We start from the raw sequence: 19,695 nt of genomic DNA, 5'->3' as shown, positions 1-19,695 counted from the left end.
GACGAATTTAACGAAACATCAATATTTGCTTATTCGTAAGTTTATTAATACGCTTGTTTCATTTGATATATTGCCTATTTACGAGCAGGTTTTGAAAGCAAGAAAAAAAACAGCTACCCAGAAGATATCAGCGTTACTGAAGCAAAAGCTGAAGTTCAATTGCAATGTTTGTTAAACCATACAGCCTCACGGATTTTAAAACTTCAACACGAAGTTATTGAGAACATTAAGGATGATTCCGATAAAAACTTAATTTTGATAGGAAAATGGGGATTCGATGGTAGCACCGGACAGTCTGAATATAAACAGAAAGCGCTTAACAATAATTTGGACGACTCTACTCTTTTCGTTACCTCATACGTACCATTGCAGCTGATTACAAATTCCAGTGATCCCAAAGGTCAAAAAATAATTTGGAAAAATCCCCGACCGTCATCTACACGCTTCTGCAGACCAATTAGGTTCCAATTTGGAAAAGAAACAGCTCAATTACTTATTTGTGTTTACAATTTTTGCTATGGCAGCTGTATGATATAGTTTTCCGATTTGGACCATATTTGGCAAGCATATATAAAACTGGTCCAAGCATACTGTAAGTTTGGTTTACATATCTTGAAAAACAAAAAAGTTTTTCATACTTATTTCTATCCTATCGTTCCTATGGCAGCTATATGATATAGACGTACGATATGACCAATTTTTTTACTATGAATTTCAAATATTTTTTTAGAATTTTGGAAAAAATTTTACATTTATATCTCAACGGAAAGTATTTATGGCCGCGGCTCCATACATGCCCAACCACTGTGCAGCGGGAATTATACTCCACCGAATGGCTGCACTTATAGTAATGAATAACAGTAAGTAGGCTGTAAGCGTAACGTATCATACATTTATGTACGATATTATCACGGTTGCCAGATTTGGCTCTTTTTAGCCAAAACTGGCTCTTTTTTTTCTCGTTGGCTCTTCGGACCATTTTTATTGAATTTGTCTCTTTTTTGCTAATAGCTATACAAATTATAAATTTGAAAAAACGAATTCATTTTTTATTAATGCATTTTTGTTGCAATTCTAAAAGTGATAAATGTCTGAAACCTAAAACTGCCTGATCGAAACTAAATTGTTCCGCTGGTATGATAACTCTAAACAAGGTATGGTATTGGTATGGTAACTTTCACATGTGCTTCTAAATTTGGCGGGGATTGTGGTGTCTCAAAGTGTGCGAAAATAAATTGTACAAAATGGACAAGTAAGTAAAGAAATCATGTACTATATTGTTTATCTCTGGTTTAAGCAGGAAATTTTTCTCGTGGATGGTAGCGTTCGTCGTCAAATTTCGTGTTCGTCAAAATGTTCGCATGAGATTAAAATTATTCTCTTTTGTCTGTGTTTGCACGAACATGTTCGCCAATGGATGGCAACGTTTGCACGAACATCATTTGCGCAATCGTTTTGTAGAGCACGTATTTGCGCAGCGCAAAATGAGCAAACAATTTTTACAAGAATTAATTTTTTCTCTGGAAAATCAGCCTGCTGTATGGCATGCCAAATGCGATGCTTATAAAAATAAAAATTTACGAAATAAGTCATGGGAAGTGCTATTGGAAAAATATAAAGAAATCGATGAGGACGCCACAATAGACACAGTGAACAAAAAGTTAACTCGTTGCGTGCGTCATATAGACGAGAATTGCAAAAAATAAGAAGCGAAAAATCTGGCGCTGGAACGGACGATGTGTACCAGCTGAGCCTGTGGTACTTCAACGATTCTTCTTTTCTGCATGACACAGAATCCTCGGTCGATGGAATCACCAGTTTTGATGACGGCCAGGAAAATGAAACAGTAAGTATTTTAATAAAATTAAAAGCAAAAGTTTATTGTGCATATTAAGAACATATTTTTATATTATATTCGGTCATTCTGCCAAGGTACTGCTCCAATAGTGTTGAAATATTCGCGAAATTTATCACGAATTTGTTTTGCATTTTCTGGGCAATTCCCACCTCTCAATGGTTCCAAATCGTCCATTTGATGGTTGGAATGAAATGAGTAGTCTGCATCTGCTGAGTCTCGCAAATATACTGCGCCATTCTTTTTTGATAAATAGTTGTGCAAATAGCAACAACATAAAACAATAACAGAAGCCTTCTCCGGCTCTAAAGGGATAGTATTTAGAAGAATTCTGAATCTGTTGGCCATAATGCCAAATGCACCGCTCTTGAGAGGCGGTAATTAAGAAATGAGCTCCTCCTTTTCCAATTTTTGACGACTGTACGGCTTCATCAAATTTTGCGACAATGGAAAGGCGTCGTCCCCTACTACCACATATGGCAGTTCATATGAAGTACTTGGTATTTGGCGAGGCTTCGGAATGAATAGCGATTGGTCATCATAGCGCCTTTTGTATTCAGATTGTGCAAATACACCAGCATCTGATGCCCTTCCATTTGCTCCAACTTCCACGCAAATAAATTCATATTCTGCGTTGACAATCGCCATCAGGACAATGCTGAACGTCTTTTTGTAATTAAAATAGAAAGATCCTGATGACTTTGGTCTCTTGATATGCACATGCTTTCCGTCGATAGCTCCTATGCAATTTATGAAATTCCATTTTTTCTCATAGTCATCAGCAGTTTCTTTCCACTCTTCTTCATTTCCTGGTATCTGAAATAATATAATATGAAATACGTAATTAATAGTCAATTTTATTTTTTAGCCGAAGGCGTCGAAACGAAGACATTATGAATCATCGGAGTTCCTACAGAAGGCAATAGCGCACTTGGACAACATCAGCGCAAAGCAACCAAAATGTGAAGCTGACATATATGCTGAAGGATGGGCTGCCATGTTCAAGCAGTTGTCGAAGGAGCAGCAGCTTTTTGCCAAAAAAGGCATGGACGAGCTCCTTATGCAAGGGCGGATGAATATGCTGACATATCAAGAAGGGGTGTCAAGCATTGCAAATATTCCGAATAAAATAAATATAAATAATAGTCAAATGCAATGCCAGATGCCAATCCCGGTGTATCCTCGACAACAAATTTTTCGTGCGAGCACTCCACTTATGAGCGACTCATCATCTTTTCAATCATCACAGTCGCAAGACATAAACAATCAAATAATAATTTCAGAAAATAGAAACGTTCCTGCTGCATCCTTTGCAGATTTATTTAACAACGATGAATACGTTTAAACCAATTGATATGTATTACAAAAAAATTTAATATAAAATTTTTTTACCTTGATATAAGGCTTTAGTATTTTAATTATCGCTGTATACGTTTCAATAATTATGCGTCCAAGGCTCTGTGGAGAAATTCCTGTTAAAAATTTCAGGTCTTCATAGCTTTGGTCACTAGCCAAAAATTCGCAAAGTCGCTAAAAGGCGTTTATTTGCGCTTATTGCCTCACGCATTAGTGTGTCCTGTTTTCGTATTTCAGGCTCTACGAAGTTTAAAAGTTCTTCATAAATAGCACTGCCCATTCCATAGGAGACGTTTCATTTAACTCCTTTAAAAGATTCGTATGTGTGAATTTTTGGCGCTTAGCGTACCATTCCTTCATCCACATACTGTGCTTCCTTTTTTGCACTTCCTCTTTTATTTTCTTTTTTTGTTGTAAGCAAATGTGTATTGCCATCAGTTACAATTACAATTGCAATCATTTTGGTATAACATTTCAATGACTACAAATGGATTAAATGAAAGTGTGTTAATTTTGTACACAACTTATTATCACTCCCACACAGCTCTGCTGCAGCAGAGCTAAAATTTTTAGCAATTAACAGCATAACGCTATGCAAGGAATTAATTTTTTTTAAGATAAGATAAGATAAGCTGTTTCATTGAAGAAAAATGGTTTGTCTATGTTTTTATATTACTTTCTAATGATAAAAGTTAGAAAAATCAAAATAAAAAATAAAAATTTGGCTATTTTTTATTCAAATTGGCTCATTTTAATCGTAGCAACCGTTGATATTATGTGTTTATACATTGTCTATAAATGTAAATGTATAAATACATAATAAGATAGAGAAATAATAATAAATGAAATAATAAAAAAAAACAAACAAAATCTGCTTATTTATTGTATTGTTGTTGTCAATTGTGTTTCAATTTTTTTCTTCTAGAATAAAAGTTTTGTTGGGAATACAGAAGGAATTCGAGGGACGAAAAGATTCAACGCCACTGATAGAAGCGGCTTTTGCGGGTCATAATGACATTGTCATGGTGCTGCTCAGCCACAACGTCGATGTAAATGCACGTTGTGCCAATGGGAACACGCCGCTCATGCTTGCCTGCGGGGCGGTTATGTGAATGTAGTGAATGTACTGCTAAGACATGGCGTCAACGTTGAGGAGCAAAATGTGGTCGGACCATATCGCTTATCCCGCATTTGCCGGCCATGTAAAAGTAGACGAGGTTAGTATCGAGTCATGGGCAGTAAATTGACCATTGACAAGTGATTATAATCCTAGATTTGATTGAATCGAATCGATTAATGATTTCGTTATTAGATATCTTATGTATAGAGAATGTATAAACTACTCCCGCCCTTTAATCTGTTGATTAATCTAATGCTAAATGTCTCTCTCATACTTCTCATACTTAAATGTCTCTCTCATACTTCTTCTCAACACCCGATCGAATAATTTCAACGAGAGTGCATTGTCACTGGCTAGCTACATGGGTCATTTGGATACGGTGTGTTTCCTACTGCAAGCCGGCGCCGATCACGTGCACTTCGCTCTCATAGCGGGTTCAGCTTACTAAAGGAGGCTATTGAATGGACTGTGATTCTTTAGTTCAGACGTTAATTTATTATTATACACCTGGCTTTTTTTTTTATTTAAAAATTTACTTCCATTACAGAATATATTAAATTCATTACAATTGAAAGTTAAATTCTCGAATTTGATTTCTTTCATAGCTTGAATTCAGCACTGCACTATAGGAAAAAAGTCAATATTTTTGGCATAAAATCAAATTATTTTACAAATTATTTAAAAAAAAAAAATTTATTTTTTGAATTTACATACCCTAATTAGCCAAGAACCGTTATCTAAGATTTTTTTACTAACAACATCATAGTGTTGATAAACGAACAAAGTCAGCTGTTCGATTGACTTTGTAGTGAAAAAATCTTTGCAAACTTTCACTGTTTATTTTGTGGTGCAACAAATTGATTTATTATTTCTGATTATGGCAAATCGTAGCAAAGGTATTTATAAATGTATCTTAGATTACATGTTTTGATTATTATGACTTGTTGTCCAACTGTGAAGTGTTTTATATGTATATCTTTTTAGCTTAAAACTAACAAGTTTGTTTGTGTTAATTCCAGCAACTTATGAGCTCCCACACGCTGCACTTCTCGAAGTTTGGGAGAAAAACAGGCGCTCGGAAGATGCTCTAAGGAGCTACATACAAATACAACTTTACGGCGAGCAATTTGATGAAATTTTAAATCAGCAAATATCAACCAATATTAAATGTTTCATTGGTTATATTAAAAAACATTTATTGGTGGGGGGTGGGGGTTATGAAGGCAATGCACTGTGGTTGCGCCCGTAGGCCATAAATCGAAAAATCGACTTAAAAATAATTAGTCAAAATGTAAAAATTTGACTCAAAATTGTCCACATTTTGTCATTGCAAGCTAGTTTTTTCCGGAAATCTAACGGGACATTCTAAAAATAGAATGCAAAGTGTGAACACGTCTTCAATTTTGGTGCTGCAGCTGCCTTTAGTGAGCTTTTCGTCAAAACAAAAGTGAAGTTCAAAGTGGTCGGACGTTCGCAAAAATTCACCAAATTGAATTATTTAAAAAGGGTATTAAAGTTGAAGATATTTACTTTAACAAGTTCTTTTACGGAAATTAATTTGAATTATTTATTATTTGTTATTGTTAAATTTTAATTAATACTAATTTTCAGTGAATTGTGATCGTCATTTTCTCTGTTTAAGTAGATTTTTAGATATGTTGCCCCTGATTCCCCCTTTATGAGTGATATCAGTGCATTTGCCAATGTTTTCAGGTAATAAAAATGTTAAGTTCAGCTGCAGATTTTGGCAGATGTGTATATACTCATTAATAAACTCAAGCTATCTTACTGTTTTCAAGGTCAAATTTGCGACGCAATCTGCTGCTCCTTCTTTGCCTTTGTGATGTTTTTTTTATGTTTGTGGACAATTTTACATATTATTTTTTTTCGATTATTTTTATATTATCATTTTTTATTTGCGCTTCTTATAACTACGAGCTTTTACGCATGTACATCTTTGATCTTTGGTGCACAGAAGAGGGCACGAATGCAGAAAAAACTCGAAGAGAAATTAGTTTGATAGAAGCAAGCAGAAAGATAATTAAAATACTCTTATACATATCTTGGATGCTAATAATCAAATTTTAGCATTGTAACTCCACCGGAAGTATTTTGGCGCACTATCGGCATATAAGGTTGTATGGGAGCTATAGGATATAGTATTCCGATCTAGACAATTTTTTTACTATATATACAAAATATTTTTTTAGATTTTTGGGGAAAATTTCATAGCGATATCTCTACGGGAAATATTTATGGCCGCGGCTCCATACAAGCCCAACCACTGTGCAATGGTCCGATTCAAAAAGCAACAAAATCCGAAATTACACATTAATCTTAATAGTATATATAACAAATTTCAAGTTTTTATCTTTAAAACTAGAGTTTATGCCAAAAAAATCGACTTTTTTCCCATAGTGCACTGTTGCAAATTACTGCTGAGACAAGTTAATTCAAGTGACTCTATCGATTTATTTATAATATTTGACAGCTATCGATTGTATATTCATTTCTTGCTTAGTTAATCGTGCCTTTCCACTTGTCCCTTAAATAACTTATTGAGCTTGAATCTTCTTACTCATATTTGCTTTTATTTTGCTTGATTGTAGATAATAAAAAAGACAATATATGTGCATACATATATAAAAATTAAAGTTTATTATTAATTACTAAAATTCTTATCAAAATATCTTCAAATATATATATGTCGCTACCGTTAGTAACATAAAGTAAAAACATATTTGAGATAAAACATATTTAAGCAAGTACAAGTAAATAAAAGAAAACTTTTTACTGAAAGTAAACGTAATTTTAAAACAAGAGATACATTTTTTTTAAAGCAATTGCATTTGTTTATAATTTCGGAATATTCGTATTATTGAAAACAAGTAATAAAGAAAAATTTTGAATAAAAGCAAAATATTGCGGTATTATTTTCAAAATATACCGAAAATACTATAAAATACTAAAAATGTACCAAAGAGTCTTATTTGTTATATCGATACAGTTCCACATTCAAAATATACCATAGACGGCACAATATACAAGATTGTCGGCCAAAGCAACTAAGACTAAGACCCTAGTAAGTAGGCGTCTTTCCCATACAAAAGTATTTCTTTAATAACTTCCACAAATATCTGATCGCTACAAAATTTTCAGGAATCATAACTACTACAGTAATTATTGTATATACCAAAATTCGTAGCTTTAGCTTTAAAATTAGGCTTGTTATTCGATTTTTTTGATTTGCGGGGGTGGAAGTGGGCGTGGCAAAAATTTGAAACAAACTTGATCTGCGTGCAAACATAACAAATGCTGTCGAAAAAATTAGAGCTCTATCTCTTATCTCTGAGATCCAGTGTTTCATACGGACGGACAGACGGACAGACACACAGACGGACACACGGACATGGCTAGACCGTCTCGGCTGTTGACGCTGATCAAGAATATATATACCTTATAGGGTCGTAGATGCCTCCTTCTACCTGTTACATACATTTCCTGCCGGCACAAAGTTATAATACCCTTCTACCCTATGGGTAGCGGGTATAATTAACTCTCCCTCTCTTGGTGTTGTTGTTGGCTATTGTCTATCTTGTCACAAGACTCTTGTGTCTAGCTCGGCCCGCGCTCTCTCAGTGCTTGTGCTTTGTGCTCTCTATGACTCTTGCTCTCAACGCTGTTTAGAAGGGTGACTCTCCTCCCTTGGTGTTGTAGTTGGCTATCGCCTATCTTGCGTCTCGCTCGACCTGCGCTTACTTTTTGTGCTTTGTGCTCTTTGTAAGTACAGATCATTTTAGTTTGCAATTCATTTACCTATCATACTTTGTTTATATTTCTTAGTTTTGTTTTTGTTTGGTTTAACTAACTTTGTCTTAGCAATATGTTAGTCTGCTATAACAAAAAAATGGTGACAAAATGGGTAGAGACCCCGAAGGCGATATCGCTGGGTTTATACGGCAGACGCGAACTGATTTTAAGAATGTATTGGCTTAAAAAAAAACTCCCTGATAGCTTCTCCGCATTGGATTCTGGTTTTAAGAGTATGAAGCTCTTGAGGCTCCTGTAGATGTTCCAAGTTTATCCGTACTACCCTCTGGCAAATTAATGTCATTTAGTTCACCGTCTCCTCAACTCCCGGTAGCTCTGGAGGCTCTACACCATGACATTACGTCATTAAGTATGGAATTTTCTGCTACTGCTGTGATTTTAGTGTCGGCTGAGATGGAGTCGGTTGAAGAAATTCAACCATCACAATCCTCTATCGAGATCATCAGTTCTGCAACGATTTAAGAATCGCCTCCAGCTCCTGTTTTAGTTGTCTACAACACGTTAGTTGCGGTGCAACCGCTTAAACAGATTTTTGTCTCAAGGCTTGCCCCTGATATGACATCTGATGATGTTCGGGCTTATATTAAGTCCAAACCTCAAGCCAGTGTTAGGGTGGACAAATTTCATTTCTCGTACGAGCAGGAAGTTTCATCTTTTAAAATAAGTGTTCCTGCTGAACAATTTAGCATGATGTGGAGTAGAGTTTGGTCGGATCACCTATTAGTCAAAGAATTTGTTGCTAAAAAGAAAAATCGGTCTCCGGTTTCTCTTCCCAAAAGTAACAAGAATTTTAATTCAAAGCCTTCTTCTATGTCTGTCAGTTCAAAAACTAACATCCTCTTTACTTTTTGGCTATCAGAATGTATGAGGTATTTGCAGTAAACTTACTGACTTATATTTAAATAGTGTATCTTTCCCTTTCAATGTCATTGCCTTTACTGAAACATGGTTAAAAAATGACTTCCTTGATACGGAAATCTTTTCTAGTAGATTTTCCGTATACAGACGTGACCGCAAGGTACGTCGCGGTGGTGGGATTTTAATTGCAGTAGAGACTCAATTTACTTGATAATTGATAGATCACACTTCTGATATTGAGCTTGTGTCTGTAAAATTATCCTTTGGTATTTTTAACATTTTTAGATGATGATGCTTCAGATGATGCTCTGTATTTAGCCCATTTTTCTATAATCAATAACATTTCTAACATGCTTTCTGATCGTGATTACTTTATAGCCCTTGGTGATTTCAATATTGCTGGTATCTCATTCCGCCAAGAATTTTAATGGACTGTGCCCCTCTACATCCCATGTTTTTATCGATAGTCTTTTTTGGAGTATCATTGTCTCAGATTAATGGTATTCCAAATTGTTTGAACAGGTCTCTAGATTTTATTTTTATTTTAGACCTAGAGTCCTGTTCTCTATCGAGAATATCTCCTATATCCTGTCCTGAAGACCCTTACAATCCCACTTTAGAAATTATGTTGGAGCTTCCATATATTGCGTCAGGGTCTAGTGTACGTTGTGGTGAGCGTTCTCGTTGTTTTCGGAAAACAGATTTTGAGAAACTTTCCTTGCTTATATATCAAACTGACTTGTCGCAACTTTCTTTGTCTGGGAACATGGATATAGCGGTTGGTTTTTTTTTATACTACTTTGAACTCGCTATTTGATGCTTGTGTTCCATCAAGAATTCTATATTTGTCTAATAAACCCTTCTAGTTTACTAAAAAATTATCGAACTTAACAAATCGTAAGTCGAGACTTTTAAAAAAAAATTAAAGAAAACTGGCTCTTCTCTTGATTCTGTTGCTCAAGCTGCTTTCTGCACTCATAACAATGAGTTTTATAATAATTATTTGAGTAGATGCAGATTAAGATTTCAGCGTGATCCAAAACGATTTTATGACTTCGTTAACTCTTAGCGTAGATCCGCGTCATCGCCAGCATTTATGTCTTTGGAGAATATGACAGTATCTAATGATCCTGGTATTGCCGATTTATTTGCTGACTTTTTCGAAACGAAATATTCTGTTCCAAGTTTTCAAAATTCCTTCTCTTATCCTTATCAAGTAAATTCATCTAATTGTATTTTTGGTCCTTTAATTACTGAAAGCTCTATTTTAACGGAACTATTGGCTATAAAGCCAGTTTTTTTCGGAAGGCCCGGATGGAGTGCCTAGTTGTGTGCTGGTAGTATCTGTAAACCGCTTCTTAAATTGTTGTATTATCCGTTACCTCATGCTCTTTTCCAAAAATCTGGAAAAAAATCATATATTATACCTATCCTAAAAAAAGGAAACAAAACTAAAGTTCAAAATTATCGCGGTATATCTAAATTGTCTGCGATTCCAAAAGCATTTAAAAACTTTTAACTTTTCAACTGCAACTTCTGTGTAAATCTATAATTTCGCCTTACCATCATGGGTTTGTGACCTAGTTAGTTATCCACTAACTTATTGGAGTTCTCCTCAATTGTAATTAAAGGATTCGTGAATAAAATGCAAAGAGGGTGCTGCTCAACAACTAGCAGATACCCTCAACAAATGTAGGGCTGACATCACTGCTATCCAGGAAATGTGATGGATAGGACAAGGCTGCATAAAGAATAAGAACTGTGACTTTTACTACAGCTGCCATCCAGAACGGCATGAATTTGGTTGTGGTTTCGTTGTAAGTACGAGGCTGCGGCGCCGAATCTCTCACTTTCGGCCAACAAACGAGAGAATTGCAACGATCCGAATTACTGCCAAATTCTTTAACATCAGCCTGATATGCGCACATGCCCCAACGGAGGAAAAGGACGATGCCACCAAGAACGCTTTCTATGAGGAGCTCGACCGAGCTTATGGCCGCTGTCCTTCCCATGACAATTCTCCTCGGGGACTTTAATGCAAAGGTAGGACGAGAAGACATCTTTAGTGCCACCGTCGGGCGATTTAGTCTACATGAGACCACCTCGAGCAATGGTCTCAGATTAATATGCTTTGCAGCTGCGCATAATATGGTAGTTCGTAGTACTGGATTCCGTCATTTGGACATCCATAAGGCATCTTGGCTCTCTCCCGATCGAGTGACCAGAAATAATATCGATCATGTTGTGATTGATGCAAGGCACGCATCTAATATACTCGACGTTCGATTCTGTCGGGATCCCAACATCGACTCCGACCATTATCTTGTTGCAGCTAAGATTCGCACACGGTTATGTGTGGCGAAGATTGTACGTCGAAGTGCGTTAAGAAGGCTGGACATCGGAAAGCTGCAATCACAACAGGCGAAGAATGCATTCTCCACTCACGTTTCGAGGCTATTAAGCCGAGCACCTTTAATACCTGAAGACATAAGGGATATGTGGGCGCTCATAACTCACTCCTGCGAACTTCGGCAGAAGAAGTGCTTGGATTCCAGCGTCCTCTAACAAGGAATCCATGGTACGATCAGGAGTGTCATGACGCAACAGCTGCAAAGGACGCCGCCTACAAAAGAACACTGCAGGCTGGGGCGACACGAGCTATTATGGATGTCTACAGGTCGAGAAGAAGAGACAAAAAACGCCTTTTCAGACGCAAGAAGAAAGAGCAGGAAAGGCGAGAGTGTGAGAGCATAGAGAGCAGCAGATGCAGGAATGAAGCACGTAACTTCTACCAGAGGGTCAAGCGTCTGACCCAAGGATTTAAGACTGGTGGTGACACCAACTACCGCGGAATTAGTCTTCTTCAGTTGCATACAAGGTCCTAACGAGCGTATTGTGTGAAAGACTGAAACTCCATGCTGAAGCACTGATTGGACCTTATCAGTGCGGGTTCAGGCCTGGCAAGTCCACTGTTGACCAGATTTTCACCTTGCGCCAAATCCTGGAGAAGTCTTACGAAAACCAGATCGACACGTACCATCTCTTCGTCGACTACAAAGCCGCATTTGATAGCCCCCGGTGAGATCGCATATATACGCCATGTCTGAGCTTGGTATACCAGCAAAGCTGACTAGACTTTGCAGAATGACATTGAGCAACACCATCAGCTCTGTCAAGGTAGGAAGTGGCCAATCCGAAACCTTTACTACCAAGTGTGGCCACAGACAAAGTGACTCGCTGTCTTGTATAATCTTCAATATTCTCATGGAGAGTATTAGAAGAAAGGCTGGTGTGCATCGGACGGGCACGATATTAACCAACAGATGTGTCCAGCTCCTTGGTCACACTTATGATATTGATATTGTTGGCCGCACCAAGCGTGATGTCACAGGAGCCTTCGGGGCTATTGAAAAGGAATCAGCAAAAGTAGCACTAGCAGTGAATATGGAGAAAACAAAGTTTATGGTGTGCTCTAGCAGAGAATCGCGGCGTCTTGATTCTCAGCTGACTGCAGAGAACTATAGCTTTGGGTCCGTCAAGGAGTTTATCTACCTAGGCACTGCTATAACAAGCACAAAGGATGTCAGTCTGGAGATTAAGCGGAGAATAACACTTGCGAACAGGTGTTAGATGTCAGTAGGCAGTTCAATAGTAGAGCTCTCTCTCGACGCACAAAAACCACACTCTACAAGACGCTCATTCTTCCAGTACTCCTATATGGTGCAGTCAGATGCAGCTGCTTTTGGAGTGTTCGAGCGAAAAATTCTTCGCAAAATCTTTGGTCCAATCTGCTTGGGCGATGTTTATCGCATCAAATACAACCACGAGCTGTATGAGCTGTACGGTGATGTTGACGTAGCCAGTCAAGTGAAATCTCAAAGACTTCGCTGGCTGGGCCACATTGCCCGTAAGGATGAAGACGCTTCGGCTCGTAAAGTGTTTGATGCGGTGATTGTTGGGACACGAAGGAGACGACGACCCCGAACGCGTTGGCAAGACCAGGTGATGGAAACCCTGCCCCCACTTGGTGTTACCAACTGGCGAAGGCGCGCTCAGGACAGAGACGCGTGGAGGCACATTGCGCTTCAGGCCGAGACCCGATAAAAGGGTTGTCATGGCCATAAAATAATAAAGAATAAAATGCAAACGGATGTCATTTACACCGATTTTAATAAGGCTTTTGACTCAGTAAATCATCACCTCTTACTGTATAAACATAATATTTTATGGTTCCTCATAGACTAATTAAGTGGATGGCTTTGTATCTAAATGTGTGCAAGTTACTTCTGGTGTGCCCCAGGCTAGTCATTTGGGTCCTCAATTGTTCACTTTGTTCATAAATAATCTTCCTTCTGTTATTGAGCATTCCCGTGTACTTATGTACGCTGACAACGTTAAGCTTTGCCTGACATTTAACGATAGTCTTGTGAGTTCTCTGTTGCAATGTGACCTTAATCGTCTAGAATCTTTGTGTTATTCTCAGGCAAAAACTATGTTTTATGTGATGGTCCTCTAGAACGGATTGAATCGGTAAATGACATTTTAATTCTACTTTATGCAAAACTAAAATTTGATAAACATATTCTGTCTGTTGTAAGTAGGGCCATGGGTGTACTAGGATTTATAAGACGCCGGTCGAAAGAATCAACAATTCCTACACTACTAAAACTTTGTACGTCTCACTGGTTCGTCTTATCATTGAGTACGGATTTCCAGTCTGGAATCCTCAGTATAGGGTTTATCAAGATAGGATTGAGTCGGTGCAGCAATAATTTTTGATATTTGCTCTTCGTAGTTTAAATTGGAACAATAATATTAGATTACTATCCATTACTAAACTTTCCTTCTCTTTCTGACCGTAGAACTATGCAAAGTGCTGTTCTCGTACAGAGACTAAGTAATGGTGAAATAGACTCTTTGGAACTGTTAAATCAAATTAGTTTTGCGGTTCTGGTCAGGATCACTAGGAATTTTCTTCCTCTTCTCATTTCACGTGGAACTACTAGCTTTACTTGTCATAATCCCTTCCGTATTCTGTGTGTGAATTATAATAATCTCAATAACGTAGTTGCTCCAATAAATCTATTCCTCTGCTTAAAACCTTATTATTAGCATATTTATCGAGTATTTAATTGTTTTTTTATCCTCTTCTAAATATATCCTAACATATTTTGCTTCCCTATTAATATAATATTACTACTCTATTTAATTAGCTGTCCAGCGTCTTTAATATTTATTCGAGGTTTTCGATTAATGCATGCTGTTTACAAATTTATTTTGTTTTGTCCGCGCGTCAACAAGTCCGTGCTTGGTATCGCTGGGCCACTTGATGACACTGCCGCTAGTACGTCAACGTCCAAATAAAAAAAAAAATTGCAATTTGCAGCAATCAAACCGATGCGTACTTACATATATAGTTCTCTGCCATTAAGCATCAAGCGCACTTGTTGCATCGCCAGCAATCACACCCAGGCAGCATTGATCTCGATGAACAGCAGCAGCAGATACCTTAGAGGAAGCAGTAGACACCACGGAGGAATCATCAGCTATTACACGGAGTAATCCAGCAGCCATTAAACACATGCTGGCGGCGCTATGGGGCGGCTAGTGCATGTGAGTTTTGGAGACAGCTGTCTTCGGCATTTGCACGCATTGAACGCTCCATCGTGTTACCGGTATGTACTACCAGATGATCCCGACTCGGCGGCCTGCAGCAACACATCCGAAGACGCACCACTTGGATCGACGATTTGCACCTGGTATTCCTCTATGTTTGTGCCGCATATATTGTGCGGCCGGCATGCACACACAGCAGCAGGGCTTCCGACTTTCGACAGCTTGACGCGACACACGGACACAAAAGCAGCAAAACACCATGGAGGAATCACCAGCCAATACACTAAGACACGTTGTCTCATACCAACACACATGCACCTGCATATAAACAAGGTGATACCGATTAGCGGTTCGGCAGCACTACATCCGACATACGCATCACTCGCTAGCTGATAACTGCAATCTTAAAGGGCTGCAATACTGGACAAGATGCTAGGCTTAGGTCGCGCGCTCAGCGCGTTTGGCATCACATTCAGCAGTGTCGAATTACCGAAGAGCAGCAGAATTACCGAACACAAAGCAGCAAACATCATGACGTATACCATAAGCAAATACACGGAGTCACGCCATGTCTCCAACACACATGCAATTTCAATTGCATGCAATCGAGGTACACCGACTGGAGTTTTTGCAGCACCATATCCGACACGACGCACCACCCATTTTGCTGCTACCTGGAATCGCTCGACATGCTGCTATATGGGAAATTTAGGCTAGGCTTAAGTCGCGCAATTTTCTTTTTGATGTTTGTGCGACCGGCTTCTTAGCAATGCCACGTCTGCCATGCGTAAAAAAACACTCCAGTAACTAAAGCTCTTTTTGTGCTTTTGTCCCAATTGTGCTTGCAGTGCTAAGCGTATGAAAATTGGCATCTGATCTGGTCGATAAAACTGAAGATTCAATACCACTGTTGTTCAATGCAACTTCTGCATTGGTCAAAAAATAAAAAAAGGTCGACACTATTCTGCAAAAAGTATTCGCTGACTTAGCGAACCAATTTAAGCAGAATGAGATGACAACAATAAATCCTGAAAATGCTTTAGCCTTTTTAGTAGAAAGCAATCTAACTAAACGAATATAAAAGCCGTAAATAAGCTGCAAATCATTTTGCTGACCGCATATTTGATATGCAGAAAGATTAATTTTCTCATTCGAAAGCAACGCATTGCAAATTAATTGTCAGCTATGGATTCAATGGGTCAACATACAAACCTGTTGGATTGGATCAGTCTCTGTTTGTAATCACAATAATTCCCTTGAAATTAATAGATTGAAAAAATCAAATTAGGATTTAACCAATCCTTCTACTTAATCGGTCAGATTCTGCCGACCCCTTAAAATAGAATTTATTAGTGTAACAACTGAACTCATAAAAAAATGGAAAAAACGAACTTGGACGAATAAATAAAAAAATTTTAAGATGAACACATCTACAATTACGGAAACCAAAAAGTATTAGTGAAACATGAAGAACATTTGACTTTAATTGATGACAAAGTTTTAATGTGCTAACTAGAACAAATTCATGTCAATCCTGTCCATTATGTGGTGCTAAGCCAAATAGACTTTGGAAGTCCAAAAATATTGAGTCAATAAACTTTCAGATGTATACTGATAGCCATAAATATGGAGTAATGAATGAATGAATGCATGGATACTGTGGGAGCCTGTACCTCCAATGATCTCTGAGAGCGAGAGAGAGAGTCATTAGAACTCTCAATAAGACTACACTCTGACTCTCTTGTATTCTTGTAGTTTAGTCTAATTCGTTGAGCCGGAGTGAACAGACTACCTCGCATAAATACATATTTGCAAAGTGATTAATGATTGATTTATTATTGGTACGGTCACCGAGTTAATACATTGGCGAAATAATAATAAATAAGCGCAGAATAAGAAAACAAAATACGCATAACAAGCATATACAATTTTCAATTGCACTATCCTTTTGCACACCGTTCGTCACGTAGGCATAGAACTGGCATAGAACTGACTATACACGTACGTATGTATGCCGGTATATATATATATATATATATATATAAAAACGAAGACATATTACACACGAGATATATATGTACATATGTATGTGTGCAAATATAAAAATGTGTGGAAGTGAAAGACTATCTGACAAAGATCAGAGGCAGTTAGCCCCAAACTAAGCTGACAAAAGTCAGAGACAGTAATAATAGAAAAAAAAAGAAAGGAAAAGAAAAGATGTAATCTGTAAAGAAGTTTTCAGAAGCAGTTAGCCATATATGTATGTACTAAGCTGACAAAGATCAGAGACAGTAAGACAAAAAAAAAAAAAAAAAAAAAAACGTACGTATATATGTTCATACGTTTAGCAAAGTATGTACATAGTACAGGATACGAACTGGCTAAAGTCAGTGACAGAGTTGTCAGTCAGTTAAATAAATGTTATATATATATACATATATACACATATATATAGAGATATTCAAATTTATTACAGATGAACGCGGAATTATCTATTAAACCATTCTTGTGCGAAAGCATTGACAAAGCACTGCTTCGTTGTGAGTGGGAGAAATGGCTGAGAGCATTTCAGATCAATTCCGAGTCAGAGGAGATAACTGCGAACAAGCAAAAGAGGACTAAATTACTACATTTAGGTGGAACACAACTGCAATCAGTAGCGTATTCACTGCCCGATGCCGTAGTCGATTTCAATGAAGTTGAACAAAATGATGTATTCCAGGTATTGGTGGACAAGTTAACAGCGTTCTTTTCACCCAAACAAAACTCGTCATTTGAAAGACATATGTTCAGGAGTTTGATTCCATCTGGCGACGAAAGCTTTGCCAAATTTGTTTTGCGCCTAAGGCAACAAATAACAATGTGCGATTTTGGATTTTGGATCAACGAAAGCTGACATCGAAGTGATTTGTCTCAAAAGTAATCGACGCATTGGCGTCGGGAGATTTAAAAAGGAAACTATTTGAAAAGGAACATTCATTAGATGAGATACTGGAGGCTTGTCAAGTGGACGAGGAAATAAGAAAACAATCACAGATGTTGACAAAGTGTACAGAGGAGCCGGTAAACAGGGTCATGGCAAGTAAACCGAAAGAAAATAGGCGAAATTTCGAATGCGGGAGATACGGACGTACTGGCCACAAAGATGAGTGTCCTACATGTCCAGCTCGACAGTCAAAATGTAATCGGTGCGGGCGCCTTGGCCATTTTGAACGAAAATGTAGGGCGAAGTTAAAAAGACAACATTTCCCATCGAGATTTTCTAACCAAGATGAGACGGGCTCCTATGCTAAAAGCCAAAACGAAAGATTGTTTCAAAATTAATTGCGATGAGCAAGAATAATGGATTAAATGCAAAATCGGGGGGACAGACATATCTCTGATCATCGATTCAGGGTCTCGCTATAATCTAATCTGTCACGACGACTGGTACACTCTAAAAAGGAATAAAGCCACAGTGTTCAATGTTCGCCCCAACTCACAGAACCAGTTCAAAGGATACGCTTCAAACCAAATTTTAAATTTAATTTACGTATTTGAGGCACCAGTTTCTGTTGGTGAACATGCTGAAATGATTGCCTCCTTTTCGTCATTGAAAAAGGAAAACAATCATTGCTGGGACGAGAAACTGCCATTAAATTGATGTGCTACGGCTCGGACTACACCAATGGTTCTGGTTTTCAAAGAAAATGGAGACATTCGATTATGCCTGGATATGCGGCGAGCAATTCAAGCCATTTTGAGGAAAATCACCCTTTACCGACATTTGAAGCGTTCATGACTCAACTCAGAGATGCTAGATATTTCTCCAGGCTAGACCTCAAGGATGCATACCACCAACTCGAGCTACATGAACAAAACCGAGAAATAACAAATAAGAAAGTTACAGTCGAGTGTGCTCGACTGTGAGATACCCGCTACCCATTTTTAATAAAGGCAAAATATTGCGGTATCATTTTGAAAATATACCGAAAATACTTAAAAATACTAAAAATATACCAAATGGTATGTTTGGTATATCAATATAGTACCACATTCAAAATATACCATAGACGGCTCAATATACCAGATTGTCAGCCAAAGTAACTAAGACCCTTATAAGTAGGCGTTTTTGCCCATACAAAAGTATTTCTTTTATAACTTCCACAATTTTTATCTGATCGCAACCAAATTTTCAGGAATCATAACTACTATAGTTATTATTATATATACCAAAATTCGCAACTCTAGCTTTAAAATTACGCTTGTTATTCGATTTTTGATTTGCGGGGGCGGAAGTGGGCGTGGCAAAATTTGAAACAAACTTGATCTGCGTGCAAACATAAAAATGCTGTCGAAAAAATTATAGCTCTATCTCTCGTAGTCTCTGAGATCTAGGTGTTCATACGGACAGACGGACGGACACACAGACACACAGACACACAGACGGACAGACGGACATGGCTATATCGTCTCGGCTGTTGACGCTGATCAAGAATATATATACTTTATAGGGTCGGAGATGCCTCCTTCTACCTGTTACATACATTTCCTGCCGGCACAAAGTTATAATACCCTTCTACCTATGGGTAGCGGGTATAACAACGTTTATAACTCCGTTAGGATTATTTCGGTATAAGCGATTGATGTTTGGAGTCAACTTGGCACCAGAAATATTCCAAAGGAGTCTTGAGCAATTATTGTCGGGTTCCTCAAATGTCCTAAATTACATAGATGACATCATCGTTTTTGGAAAAACTGAGGACGAGCACGATGAAGCGTTGAAAAGAGTTCGTGGCATTCTAAATGAAAACAATGCAGTATTAAATGAAAAGAAATGCGTCTACAAAGCCTCCAAATTACATTTTTTGGGTCACATATTATCGAATCATGGCATCGAGGCAGATCCAGAGAAAATTAACACCATCACATCATTTCGACCTCCAAAGAACAAGGAGGAGACTCGGAGTTTTGTGGGCCTTGTAACATATGTAGGGAAATTTATTCCAAAGTTAGCAAATAAAACAGACCCATTGCGACGGCTGCTCAGAAAAGAGCTGTATTGTTGCAGTTTAATGGA

At 37.8% G+C, this 19,695-nt stretch overlaps 1 protein-coding gene across 1 annotated transcript; it reads left to right on the top strand.

The window, feature by feature from the left end:
* Positions 1–1,244: 1,244 nt before the first annotated feature.
* On the top strand, positions 1,245–4,323 carry LOC133849834 (uncharacterized). The gene is made up of 4 exons (XM_062285897.1): positions 1,245–1,252; positions 1,645–1,846; positions 2,724–2,956; positions 4,137–4,323. The coding sequence occupies exons 1-4, from the start codon at positions 1,245–1,247 to the stop codon at positions 4,321–4,323; spliced, it is 630 nt and encodes a 209-aa protein (XP_062141881.1).
* The last annotated feature ends 15,372 nt before the right edge of the window (positions 4,324–19,695 follow it).

Source organism: Drosophila sulfurigaster, unplaced genomic scaffold, assembly GCF_023558435.1.
Source record: "Drosophila sulfurigaster albostrigata strain 15112-1811.04 unplaced genomic scaffold, ASM2355843v2 contig_88_pilon, whole genome shotgun sequence".
NCBI lineage: Eukaryota > Metazoa > Arthropoda > Insecta > Diptera > Drosophilidae > Drosophila > Drosophila sulfurigaster.
Note: the sequence above shows the minus strand (reverse complement) of the source record. Positions and strands in the feature narration are given on the sequence as shown.